At 39.9% G+C, this 14,534-nt stretch overlaps 1 protein-coding gene across 1 annotated transcript in view; it reads right to left on the bottom strand.

The window, feature by feature from the left end:
- LOC101848483 (rap guanine nucleotide exchange factor 1) overlaps positions 1-14,534 on the bottom strand; it is a gene marked incomplete at both ends in the record, with an annotated part of 37,112 nt that overhangs the window by 8,382 nt on the left and 14,196 nt on the right. The window contains 6 exon segments of the mRNA XM_013090107.1: positions 5,368-5,397; positions 9,613-9,688; positions 10,650-10,839; positions 11,505-11,608; positions 12,564-12,805; positions 14,163-14,332. Of these exon segments, the coding sequence (XP_012945561.1) occupies positions 5,368-5,397; positions 9,613-9,688; positions 10,650-10,839; positions 11,505-11,608; positions 12,564-12,805; positions 14,163-14,332 (812 nt within the window).

Here is a 14,534-nt window from a genome sequence, read left to right on the forward strand (position 1 = left end):
CCCCCTCCCCACAACACACACACAAACACAATTCTTCTTCGCTGCCTGATTTCAATAAAATGAAAAAAAACTTTGAGGGTTGAAGCAGCTGGAAGAATATCGTCGTAACTTTTGGGATGCTTGAAAACAATCTTTTGATTGACACCAATGGTGTTGCAAAGCCTAAACGCAAAAAGCCATAACATTCCGTCAGTTTGACACATACATTGTTGAAGAAATATCTATCATTCATGAAATATCTGAGAGCAAATCTTTCCCAAAAAGCACTTCTGAGACTTTAAATCATCCGCACAAAATCAGGGTTCCAGAATTTACATCCGAACCATAAAATTTATCTGTACAAAAGAAGCACATGGTTACAGCTGAAAGATGAGGGAAGTGGGAAGGGGAGGGGGGAGGTCCCAAGATGAGGGAAGTGGGGAGGGGGTGAGGGGGGAGGGTGGTCAAAGATAAACATTATAGTCATGAAAGCTTTCGCTCACGTCAAAGCCCGCACAAGACAAGCCACAGCACGATATTATCTTCTTTAATCCGTTTTTCGGAAAATCGTAAAAACAAACTGGCCCCTATCTCTGACCTGATAATGGTGGCTTTTAGGCTGTGTTTGAACAATTAATGTACACATTGAGGAACCTGACGCAAGCACACAAGGAATAGAGATAGAGGTTAGTGCTTCCCTCTTTCTTCTATTTCTCAAGTCCCTCTTCTCCCCTCCCCTCTTCTTCTCTCTTCCCTCTTTTCCTCAAATCTATCACATCCTTTCCCTTCCTCTCCCTTCTAATCCCCTCTTCCCCCTTTTCTTAAATCCTTCTCCCCCTCTCTCCTCTTCTTCCCTCTAATCCCCTCTTCCCCCTTTTCTTAAATCCTTCTCCTCCTCTCTCCCCTTCTTCCCTCTAATCCCCTCTTCCCCCTCATTCTCAACTCCCTCCCCTCCTCTCTCCTATTCTTCCCTCTAATCCCCTCTTCCTGCTTATCCTCAAATCCCCCTCCTCTCCTCTCTTCTCTCTTCTTCCCCCTCATCTCTCCTACTCTCCCCTCTTCTCAAGTAAATTATGTCTCCCCCAACTCCATCCCTTCCCCCCTCCCTTTTTTTTCAAGACTCTCGTCCTAATTTTTGCTCACAACATAGAGATATGCACACGTACATCTACAGAGATAACTCCAAATATCAAAGGGAGCACACACACACACACACACACACACACACACACACACACACACACACACACAAACACACACACACAAAATCAAACAAAATATTTTTTTCTGTTAAAAAGTAAAGAGAAGAGAAATACAATTACGACACAAAATTTGTTCCTGTAAGCTGCAACTTTTCTATAAAAAAAATTATTTACACCAGGTGTGACAAAATGTAACCAACTTTCAAACAAAAAATCCATGACCAGAACACTGCCACAGGCACTTCATTCTACTCTGCTCAAAGAATTCCCACAACATCAACAAACATACAACATCCTTGTAAAACCACTTGGAGACAAACAAACAACACAAGGACATAATCATTGATATGTGAGGCAGCGTGGTGGAATCAGGCTCTCGTCAATTTTTGGGGCATATTGAGTTATTGGTATAATCTTAAAGCTTGTTCATTTGTCTTGCTTTCAATGAAAAAATTACCCATTCATCTTCAATAGAAGTGGAAATATTTTGGATTGAAGGAGGTTTGGGTAACCTGGAAACTGTAAATTTATATTTTTGTGCCTTTAATCAACGTTTTCGGTGAAATCCTCAAAGGAATGGGTTTGTAAATGGACATAAAAGCTGTTGAGCCAAAAAACACAAATTTGATAAAAATTGCAAAGCAGGGAGAAAACTGCTGTTTTCTTCAATCTCATTATTTTGACGAGAGCCTGATTCCTCCACACTGCCTCACATATGCATACCAACACACAAAAAAACAAATACAATATAACAAGAAATTAAAAAAAAAAATTAAACCTTAAAAACTGTTAATTACAAACTTCATGATGGAGTTACAAGGACAATTATTAAATTATATGTATATGTAACATACACAATGAACTCTCACCTCTTCAAACCATCTTTTTAAATAAATAACCTTTACAGACTAGGATGAAGATTCCGATGGTGATATGGAAGATGATGATGATGATGATGATGATGATGATGATGATGATGATGATGATGATGATGATGATGATGATGATGATGATAATGACGGATGACGACGATGATGATGATGATGATGATGATGATGATGACAATTATAAAGATAATGACAACAGCAATAAGGATAGGCAGCCGAGTGGACACCACTGACGTACAGAGACAGCAGTAGGGACAACAATTCAGAGGAAAACTGAAACACTGTGCTAACATGCCATTAATGATGACACTACTAACTGACAGTAAGTAGTATTTACCATACTCCTTACACCCTGTACTCCGGAAAAGAATACTTCTACTAATGCTATCAGAGTAGTAACCTATACAATTACTAGCTCTACGGCAGTACAAAATTTTTGTTAAAATTTTTTTTTTGGGTAGAGGTTTTACGGCGCTCGCAACTGCATAAGGTCATATGAGCGCCAGAAGATTAGAGGTGTCACAAGAGAGTAATAAACATAAAAAAGAAGGAGGGGAGATAAGGACAATAGATGTTCGATAGGAAAGAAGAAGCAAACCACACCAGAGCACCCGCCAACCACCCACAGTACAAAATTATATTGGAAATTATGTTAATTACAATATTTCATAACTCCCCCCCCCCCCAGCAGAAAGAACGACAGGAACATTATGGAACCTCTATGAGACGGCTCTACATAGTGCCAGCCTTTATGGTTGCATGCACTTGTTTAATTAGTTCTAAGAACCTCATTCTATACTTTGACATATACAGCGATGTCACATAAGAACTAGCCTACAGACTGAGAAAAATTTTTTTATCAAACACACACACACAAACACAGATACGCAAACACACACACACACAATCACAGATACGTAAACACACACACAAACACACACACACACATACACATACACACAATCTCTTTAGGGTCTACACCCAGAAAAGCGTAAATGTACTCAATCACACTCTCATGCACTTGTACACACACACACACACACACACAAACACACAAAAACATACAAAAACAAACACATACACAAACACACACACACGCACGCACGCACACACACACACGCAAACGCACACACACACACACACACACACACACACACACACACACACACACAAGCAGAAACTTATCAAAATCCATTTTTAAATGTTTCAAAGGACACAACATGTAAGAACTCATGCATACACACAACCAAACACACACAAAGTATAGCACCTCTCCGTAATTGGTAGGGTAGGGTGTGTGTGTGTGGGGGGGGGGGTCCTTATTTTTTTTCCTCAATTTCATAAGAAAAATTGAACATTAAGTTTACAAATTACAGCAAAAACATCAACAGTAAGAAAACCTCGATAACGTGCTTCACAAATTGATTAAGGGGGATTCTTTTTTTTAAAAATGTCCTGTACTTTGAAAAATAAAAAAAATTCCACTGATTTCTTTTAATTATATATATCGTACGCTTTAACATGAAATGATCAGAAATAACCAGAAATCTCACTGAAGCGCACAGAACGCATGCCCAAAGCACGGAGAATCAAATTCAAGGACCGTCAAAACAACAGCAAAGAGAGAAAAACAACAAAAAAACACAGACAGCAAAAGGAACAAGGAACAGGACACATCATAAATGCACAAAATACATCCAGGAACATGCAGTCAGTCTGAGCTTCATTGATCAAGATTAATAATTCCATAAACCCATAGATCCAGACGTATGTGTGCCCGATCTAATACTGGAACAGGGGAGGTTGCATAATGCACATTCTTAGCCCGAAAACAGTTGAAAAGGTTGAGTGATATTACAGGGAAAGGGAAACCTATATATAGAAACAAATATCGCAGCATTCCATCAGTATGTCATTGTCACTGGATATCAGGACTGAATCAGTACGCTGAAGGTTCAAAATGGAGTAAAGGCTTAAAGTGTTACATATTTGTGAGGCAGCGTGGTGGAATCAGGCTCTCGTCAAAATAATCAAAGTGAAGAAACTTGCATTTTTCCGCAGGTTTGTCAATTTTTTTCAAATTTATGTTTTTGGGCTCAACACCTTTCATGCTCATTAAAGAACTCATTTCTGCGTGGATTTTTCTGAAAAACGCTGATTAAAGGCACAAAAATGTAAATTTTCAGTTACCACGGACTCTTAAGCTAAGGAAATAACTAATCTTTGGCGGCCATTTTCTCACTAATTTTACCTCTAAAAATAGGTGACCTCCACCCCCTTTATTCTCAAATATTTGGGCTTGTATTTAAGATAAACGAATATTTTTTTAATCAAAATAAAGACAAGTGAACAAGCTTTCAGATGACACTCATAATTCGATGTCCCCAAAAATTGACGAAAGCCTGATTCCACCACGCTGCCTCACAAACATTTGTGTTCAACTTCAACAATCTAAAAGAGAAAGAAGCCTTAAGATGGGACTGCATGCACGGGTAACCAAAGCAAAGCAAACATGAATGTATGGAGAATCTAAGGGCTATGGAGGATCAGATTAATTGGGTCGGGGGTTGTGGGGAAAGTGGTTGGGGGGGGGGTGTCGGCGCTTCTACAAAACTACTGAGTGGCCAATCACATCAACTAAAGCACTTCTCAACCAAACGCACACAAGAACGCGCATGGGGGTAGGATTACAACAGGATATTCTTATCAGAAAAAAAATTGTTACTATATTTGGAAAGGATGGCTCAACAGTGAAAAATGAATTTGCTCAGCAGCAAATATACATGAATAAAGAATGATAAACAACAATATTTTATTTAATGAGCGCCATTTTAAAAAAATCTTCCTTAACAATGGGTCTATGTCTTTCAAAGCAGACTAGTTCATAAAAGAATGGACAAACAATTTCATTCTCTTACTGCATAGAGTCATCTCCTAACCATTCACTATCAGCATGCCTCAGTAGACATTTGCAACACCTAGAAAAACAATCTCCATTACACGCAGCACAACATCCATACAGGTTACAACACGAAAGCAGCTCTGGTCACAACCTCTTCAGGACCGTACCGACCCTACAACCCAACGTAACAGCCAGGACCAGTCACGGGTGAGGTAGTGAAGGGGTTAACTCAAGGGTTAAATGTCAACGGCATATTAGTGTGAGAGTTAAAAGAGAGTTAAATACACAGAAATCCCAGAGACAAGAAAAAAAAAATTAACTCAGAAGTCGTGGTGTGCAAAACAGGTTAGAAAATAGAAAAAATGGTGGCCTTTGTGATGTGACAGCGGCCAGTTACCTTCTTGTTCTGTGACGTCACCCTCGGATCCTTAACCAGTGGCAGCGAAAACAAAGCAAATGTTAACACAAGCGTGGGGGAGGGGGGTGCTGGTGGCTCCAGCCACAGTCATAAAGAAAATTCTTTTTAACAAAAACAAAAGGTGCAATGTTGTAAAAAAAATAATAAATCAAATATCACGGCGGGAGAAATATCTACCATACTCATGGTATAATTCGGGAGAGTGGGGGGGGGGGGATTTTACATTAGTAAGAATCTTACAGCACTAGCAACAAAAAATTAGAGATGTTACCACTCGTAAATAGCACACAAAGAAAAGAAGAAGGAGTGATAAGGACGACAGACGTTTCATCGAAAAGAATGAGAAAACCACACCACAGCACCCAACAACCACCCACTCGGAGGTATTTTCAACTGACAAACAAGAACATTAGAGGGAGGGTAAAGAAGTAAGAACTACCCGTCGCCTCCGGCATCCACATATGATTTCATAAATGCGAGTTTTTAAAAATGTTTAGATCCTTTTGCATCAAATAATATCTTCGAGGATCTACTTGGCTGTTGTTACAAAATCAAACAGCAACACAGACAAGCTACCACCAGTTTTCCTCCTAAAGTTATGCCACAGCTAAGAATATTTTCCCCAACTATTTACGCCAGAGCTAAAAAGATTTCCACAAATAATCATTTCAGAGCTACAAAGCTTTCCACAAATAATTATGTCAGAGCTTGAAAGACTTCCACAAATAATCATGTCAGAGCTTGAAAGATTTCCACAAATAATCATGTCAGAGCTAGAAAGATTTCCACAAATAATCATGTCAGAGCTAGAGAAATTTCCACAAATAATCATGTCAGAGCTACAAAGATTTCCACAAATAATCATGTCAGAGCTACAAAGATTTCCACAAATACTTAAGGGCAAAACGTCAAGAGTATCAGTATTCATTAATAGATCAATTCTTAGAATGACCACACAATTTGGCCACACTTCTTTATTCAGAATAATATATTGACTTGTGGGCTTTCCAACTTCCTCGGAATACCTTCCCAACCTTCAAAAGTGTGTGTGAGCGTCACTCTTTCATATCACCACCCACAACTCCTCCCTCAGAGATTCACAACAACGCGACTGGAACAACGACAACAATACTCGACTTCTCTCCTTCTGTTACTCATTGAAGGGCTTAAATCTTTTTTTAAAAACCAGAAGAGAACTTTTCGAGAGCATACTATCATATCTCCATTTTATCTCTTTGTGGGAGCTACGTCCCCCCACTTTTGAGAAGCTCTCACTCAATCAGATCAGCACCCCCTAGTTCGCAAATATTAATGCTATGAAAGTCAGAGTTGAGGGGAACTTTTAATATTGAACTTCAAATCTTTGTTTTAGCAAGTGTTTTACGGCACTTGCAACACAATACGGTCAAATAGATGCTGAAGATTAGAGGTGTTACAAGAGAGTAACAAACACAAAAAAGAAGAAGGGGAGATAAAGGCAGTAGATGTTTGATAAGAAAGAAGAAGCAAACCACACAAGAGCACCCACCAACCAACCACAAATTAACACTTCAGCGTACGGATGTACAACAGTACAGGAACAACAAATGTACACAGAAAACACAACAAATTTAGTATACATCACGTCATTAAGGAAAAAACAAAACTAAAGCAAATGACGAGGCGGCAAGGAAGAGCCACAAACATGACAAGGGTCACAAGAGGCCAAAGGTCAGACAGTAACCAATCAGCGCGAGGCTTGGGCGAGAGTGGAGAACTACATCTGATCTGCGCGCACTAGACACAACCAAACAGCCACCAGACAGACAAGAGGGAAGTGAATCGGGCCACATTCTCATGACGAGGGCGATGATTAATGATCAAATGAGAGATGACGTGATCCGGATTCTTCCGGATTCTTCAAAGGGGCTCGGGGTGCCACTTGAATACGGAATAAAACAAATTTAGTGGCTCAAGTAGAAACCTTTTGTCATTAAATTTTAAAAAATGGGTTAAATTTATTGAAGGAAATGGTAACCAAGATTTCTAGAATTTAGACGACTGTTTTCAATTTTATAATGTGAATAACATGACAAACTTTCATTAAGTTTCTATCCATTCATTGCTTCACGATAAAACTTTATTGCCCGAAAAGCACTAAGCCACTGGTCTAGACGCAGATTTGACAAAACAAGAGAGAAGCATATCTACACAAGTCATTTATGCTGGTAAATAAAAGCAAGACTGACAGACAGAAGCAACCCAGTGAGAGGATAGAAAAAGTAGGCTCTACCACGGAAACCCTTCAACTACCCAGTTCTGTTGAAAGATCAGGCACATGAGCGACAGAAAAAAACCCACTAGTAGAGTACACACGACCAAACCACAGAACTCGCCAGAAACCACACAGATTTCATCGACAGCATTTTGCCAACTAAGAGAAGAGCTTTTTAACCATTTCATAACAGATGCCAGTACACACTAGATGTTCGAACTATCTCCTTTCTTTCTTTGTCTCTTTGAGTAAAGAGAAGCACATCGACACAGTAATGGTCATTTAGTGCTGGGAAAGAGTAAGACAGACAGACACATCGACACAGTAATGGTCATTTAGTGCTGGGAAAGAGTAAGACAGACAGACACAAAGAATCAAAAGAGGGAAAGAAAAGAAGTAGACCTATCAGTGGCGCCCTCCAACCAGCCATGGCACTATCTCCAATAAGACCAGGGGTTAACAACTGACCCCTTAACCCTCCCCGCCGTACAGCCAAAAGAAGCAGTTGACACGTTACCAGTCTCTTCACTTCTTTGTCCCCTCAAATCCATTTTTGTATCAACGCTCAAATCTCATTCTGTTTTTTGCTCCAGAGGCAAGATCTCTACAACCTAAGTGATTTTACTTTTTAAAAAAACATAATTATGTGTGAAAGTGCAAAAGTGCCGAAAGTATGCATAGAAATTATCAACAGAAATCAAAATATGCGATAAGCAAAGAAAAGTTGAAGAAGAAAGAACTGCCAAATCTTTAGTCTCTATGAAGATGATGAAAACTAAGTGGTTAGTGGGGGTCTCTTTATGGCCTCCATCTATAAGAAACAATAAGAAGAAATTGCAGAAGATGTTCAAGTCAGCCTAGAACTACCAACAAGGCCAAGGGAATCAAGAAAGAAGAAATTTTCTTTAAAAATCAGTCAAGAACACATACAAGAGTCAGAACCAAGCCAAAAAGTTGTTGCCAGCAAAACCTTTATACATGGCAGCTTCAAAATATGACCAAATGTCATTACATTTTTCACTGACAAACTGCATGAACGAAATCAAGAATGGTGAGAGAAGAGAATTTCTCATTTATCTATCTCTAACGTAAAAGAAAAATTCCTTTTTCTTTATTCCAATTCTCACTTGGAAGACAATAATTGTATCCAACAATTTGAGCAAATAGGAGAAATATGTTTAAGCAACAGATATCAGAGGCCTTTCTAGTGTTAAATTCAAGTGAAATATAAAGAAAAAATCTCAAGCAAAGCAAATACTCCAATTAGCAAGAAAAAAAAGGATTTTAAACAGTTACTAACTTTCCAGCCTACGTTGTTCTATTCGGAAACAAAGACAAAAGAAAACAAAGAGTTAAACAAATGAAATGACAAGTGTATACAGAACAAGTCAATCCAAGACATTTACGCTGACTTTTATTATTAATTAATCTTTGGGGAAAAAAAAAAAAATGGTTCATGAAAGCCTAGTAATAGGAAAAATAAAAAGGAAGGATCCAATATGCCCCCAAATCCAGCGACCAATAGGTATGGCAGGGAACATGGATGAATTAATCACAGTAAATCTCATAGTGTTACATCTTTGCAGCTGGATTGATCAAACTGAAGCTATGTTGAAATTTTTTTTTCAAAATAACTCAAAGGAAACACACCAATGTTTGAGGTTTTACAAAAGACATGGAAAGAGAATTCTCCAAAAAAAATAAAAAAATAATGTACTCAGACTTAATAAATAAGAAAAGCATGAGGAATAATAACTTGACTTCATAATTTGATAACATATATATATATATATATAACGAATCACGTTCTTAGTTCACAACAGGATAAATCAAAGTAAGTTTAGTCACAATAAAACATAATACAAAGCAATAATTGCACAGAATATGGGCATCAGAAAAGTGTAAATGAGAGAATATTATAGCATGGAGTGAAGTGTGATCAGAGGCAGCTATTGCGCGACGACACTTACCGATTTTCCCAGCCTGGGTGGCGTGAACAATCAGAGCATCCACGGCTCCTCCGCGCACCTCGGGTCCTTCTTCTCCCTGCAACAGAGCACCAACGATGGAAACTGGTCAGTCCACAATTTACAGAACTTTACGCGTGCTATACAGATTTGGAAAAATACACTTATTCAATTGTAGATTAGAACACATAGATAGTAGAATAACACACCATTGATAGAAGACTTACAGAAAATGACAGAGCAAATCAAAATTACAAATTTCCGTAAATTTACAGAAAATTTCCCTCCCTGAGAACAGGCCAAAGGAACCGAGAAGTGAGGGTAGGGATTACCATCATCATCATAATAATGATGACAATAATACTAACATAACGAGTAATAACGATAGCTACAATAATACGAATAATAATCATAATGAAAAAAAGTACAAATGAATTGTACATCTATGTACTTTGCATAGACATTGTTTTAGAATGTAAGTGTGAAGATTTTTAACACTCTTTTCAACAACACATTAGTTAGTTTATTTAAAGGACAGGAATAGTTTATTTGGTAAATTTGATAAAATATTCTCCTTGTGTGTGTGCGTGTGTGTGTGCTCGTGCGCGTGTGGTATGGTGTGATATGGTATGTTATGTTATGTTATGTTACGCTGATAAGGTATGGTAAGTTATGTCATTATGGTATAGCATGGCATGGTATGGTATAGTATGGTATTTTGGTAAGGTGTCATGTAGTTATGGTATGGTATGGTATGTACGTCCATATACGTTGTTGTTGTTGTTGTTATGTTGTTGTTATCGATCCAGCAACATCTGGGCTCTCGCCCTTCTGTCCAATGCCATGTAGTGATAAGTGCAGGTTTGCTGCAGTTGCTGTAATGTTCCATAGAGTGTGTTGTTAAAGTTAGGTCTCGGAGGGAGAAGTGTAGCTCTGATGTCATTTAGGGCTGTACAGACGTCCATATACAGGTACAAAACTTCCCCACAGAGAGATTAATCAAGTGGAATGTATCTTATTCATCTTTATTGAATTTCTACCTCCTGTTTGAGGATGAGCTGGTCCGAGATATCCAGGTCGTCCAGCAGGTTCAGCTCACAGAAGTCAGAGTCCGAGTCTTTCTGGATCTCTGGCTGGGCTAGGGGCGCCACCTCTTTGACCTCTGGCGGAGGTCGCGCGGCCACGGGCTGGGGCAGGGATAACCTCTGTGGCTGGGAGGCGACGCTGACACTGTGGCAGGGAAAGGAAGGTGGATGAGGGTGTGTGTAATAATTCTAGAACTAGAGGTGGGCAAAATCCGGAAAATTAAGGATAACCGGATAATCGCAATGAAATATTATCCAAATTCAGACTCTTAACTCTCTTTCCTGACCCGTTTGCCGAAGTGGGTGCACCGATTTGTTGACGTAGTGTTCACCCGTTTGTGGAAGTGGTTCTAACCCATTTGCCAAAGCGGTTCATTTCATATTATTATTTGCCGAAGAGGTGCACTAAAATATCCGGATTTTTCTAAAGCGACTCATTGCCCAGCCCTACCTAGAACAGACATTCACAGCGAGAGGAAACAGTAGCACATTAGGCCCAATTATGGACCAAATTAATGCAGGAACGCTCTGACCCCCTTAAAGGCACAAAAAATTAATTGCATCTACATCCGAAATACTGAAGTCGTATATAAAAAGGTAAATTTTTTCCTAAATTACAATCCTACTGTTGATGGCAGGGTGACGCGTCTCTGCATTTCTACACAAACAGTGTTTAGAGACATCCATGACTTGACACGCCTTGTCTCCAAACTAGTTCTGTTTCATTTTTCTCAAAATCACAAAAACATAGAGTTACGCCACTTTGCCGCTGGACATTAGTACAGCCCAGCTCTGTGTGGTCAGGCTCACCTGTCCGCGGCCGTGGACTTGTCCAGACTCAGCAGATCCCCGGCCGAGCTGCTGGACTGGCTGGACCCCGTGCTCAGCTGACTCCCGTGGCTGATGTCGGACAACTGGAAGCAAAGCAGAGGACACAACTGAACACATCACTCGGCCCTTATGGACTCACCAGACATTATTTCATCCGTCATTCAGCTATGCATGATTAAATGTGAGGCAGCGTGGGGAAATCAGGCTCTCGTTATTTTTTGGGCACGTAGAGTTTTTGGTATCATCTTAAAGCTTGTTCACTTGTCTTTATTCGGATGAAAATAAATATCCATTTATCTTGAATACAAGTCGAAATATTTGCGAATGAAAGAGGCGGGGGTCACCTGTTTTCAGAGGGAAAATTAGAGGGAAAATGGCAGGCAAAGATTAGTTATTTCCTTAGCTTAAGACTCCGTGGTAACTGAAAAATTACTTTTGTCTGCCTTTAATCAACGTTTTTCAGAAAAATCCACACAGAAATGAGTTCTTAAATGGGCATGAAAGGTGTTGAGCCAAAAAACAAAAATTTGATAAAAATTCACATTATTTTGACGAGAGCCTGATTCCCCCACGCTGCCTCACATATAGCAATAATAAAAGGAGAGAAGTTGAGAAGTGGCTGTTTGACAGATGATTGTTACTGCAGTTGCGACTGTATCATATTTATATAAGAGAACTTTGTAGTCCTGGCAGTTTAGCTACTTATCTCCCGCAAGCCAGTGAGCCGCTGTTTGTGGATTAACCATGTTCCGTTTAAGCAGACTCCACAGGTGTAATAATTCACTGAAGGAGCATGAGGGAACTGATTATTTTTTATTTTTTATTTTTTTTTTTTTTATATAAGGAAGTTAATCACTCAGTTGTTTTGAAATCATTATAAAAATGTATCTTTGTAATCAAAGCAGTTTTGGCAGCAGCTCAGGCACATTCCTTTACGGTGTGGCTGATTAGGCGCAGTGTGGGAATGGTTAGTCGTCTGCTGAACTAGGTCAGGTTTTGTAAACATCGTATAAAATGCATAAGAATAAAAGCACAAACCCTGTTGATCTTGATGGGAAGGGGTGGCATGGAGTTGATGCGCTCAGAGGAGCCGCCCCCGCTGACAGAGGAGCCCGAGGAGATGTCGGAGAAGACGGAGATGGTGTTGGAGCGTGGGTAGAAGAGCTCGCGCTGGTGCTGGTGCCACTGGGCCTCGTAGAAGGTGATGGAGTGGCGGGAGATGGCCTCCTCCAGGAGACCTGGTTGTGTCAGCGCTCCGAACGTCCGCATGTACGCTTGCACTGTGGGGGGAGAGGGAGAGGAAGAGGAAGGGGGGAGAAGGTTAGTTTTTAGTTCTAGTAAGAGTTCTTTGTCTTAGTAGAGGTTTTACGGCACTCACAACTGCATAAGGTTATATGAGCGCCAGTAATTAGAGTACAACAGCACTCTAGTAAGAGATCTTTGTCTTAGTAGAGGTTTTACGGCACTCGCAACTGCATAAGGTTATATGAGCGCCAGTAGTAAGAGTTCAACAGCACTTTCAACATAATAAGGTCGTATAAGTGCCGAAGATTAGAGGTGTTGCAAGAAAGTAACAAACACAAAGAACAAGGGGTAGGGCTGGGCAATGAGTCGCTTTAGCAAAATCCAGATAAAATATCAGTGCACCTCTTCGGCGTTTCAATGTGTTATGAACGGCTTCTGAAAATGGGTTACAACCACTTCGAGAAACGGGTTAGAACCACGTCAACAAATGGGTGCACTCACTTCGTCAGATGGGTTGGGCAAAAGAGTTTAAGAGTCTGAATTCGGATAATGTTTCATTATTCGGATAGGTTAACCGGATTTTGCCCACCACTAACAAGGGGGGAGATAACAATGCTATTTTTTCTGCTTTAAAATATAACAATTTCTAATGTCTGTGCTTTTTTGCCCCCATTGACACAATTTGATGATTTAAACATGCAAGTTTCAACCGTGCCTGTCAGGACCAACAAGGCTGAGAGGGATACAACATCCCAACAGAAAGACTGAAACAGTGGACAGAAATCACCTCACATTTGTTGTTATGTTGTTGTCGTTGTTATCATTCCAGTGGGGAGCGAACATTTCAAGCGTTTCTTTTCTCCTTCACAAACAATGTCTATGAGTTTCCAAATCATCGATACATTGGTAAAAAATCAACACCGTGACCAAATTAGTAGATTTTCTATTGATGCCAGATTCTTTAAGTTAAACATGCCTTTTATTATTTGATACTTATAAATCTTACAAAAATTTCACCTATAAGCGTGATGTATCTATTTCCATAGGCTTCAAATCCAAGAAGTAATCCATTTCATCATCACGCTTCACATATATTAACCTTATCCTTACGTCGTGTGTTACTATCGTATCCATACGACGTGGGGAACTCAGTGCCACCACTTCCCAAAGGGAAATTTACTCGATAATCCAGTCCGTATGCTTTGCATAGCAGTCCATCAAGTCAAAATGATTTTTAGAGAAATACTGAAAGTTTCAAAGAGATGTTAGCACTAAAAGTATTCTAAAAATGTGAAGAATACAACCCCGGGGGTACAAAACGACCCCTGGGCAAACGGACAGGGTTAATGACTTTTATCAAGTAGAGAGCTACTCAACAGCCTTTGGACTCACCGTGTTTTTTCTTGGGCGGGAGCGGGGGCGGTTTGGGCAGGGACTCTGTGCTGGAGTGGCTGGCGGAGGAGAACGTCTCGGAGCTGGAGAAAGTCTCGTGTGAGCCGGCGCTCTGCTCCGTCAGGTAGGACTGCATCGACTTGTGGCTGTTCACGCTGGTGATGGATTGGCTGCCAGCACACACACACACGCACGCAGGGGAGAGAGAGAGAGAGATTTAGTTTTACTTAAGAGTTTTACAGCACTTGCAACACAATAAGGTCATATAAGTGCTGAAGATTAAAGGTATTACAAGAGAGTAACAAACATTAAAAAAGGGGACAAAAGATCAGGACAATAAATGTTTGAAGAGGGAGAGAGAGAGAGAGAGAG

The sequence above is a fragment of the Aplysia californica genome, unplaced genomic scaffold (genome assembly GCF_000002075.1).
Source record: "Aplysia californica isolate F4 #8 unplaced genomic scaffold, AplCal3.0 scaffold01145, whole genome shotgun sequence".
In the NCBI taxonomy this organism is placed as follows: Eukaryota; Metazoa; Mollusca; class Gastropoda; order Aplysiida; family Aplysiidae; genus Aplysia; species Aplysia californica.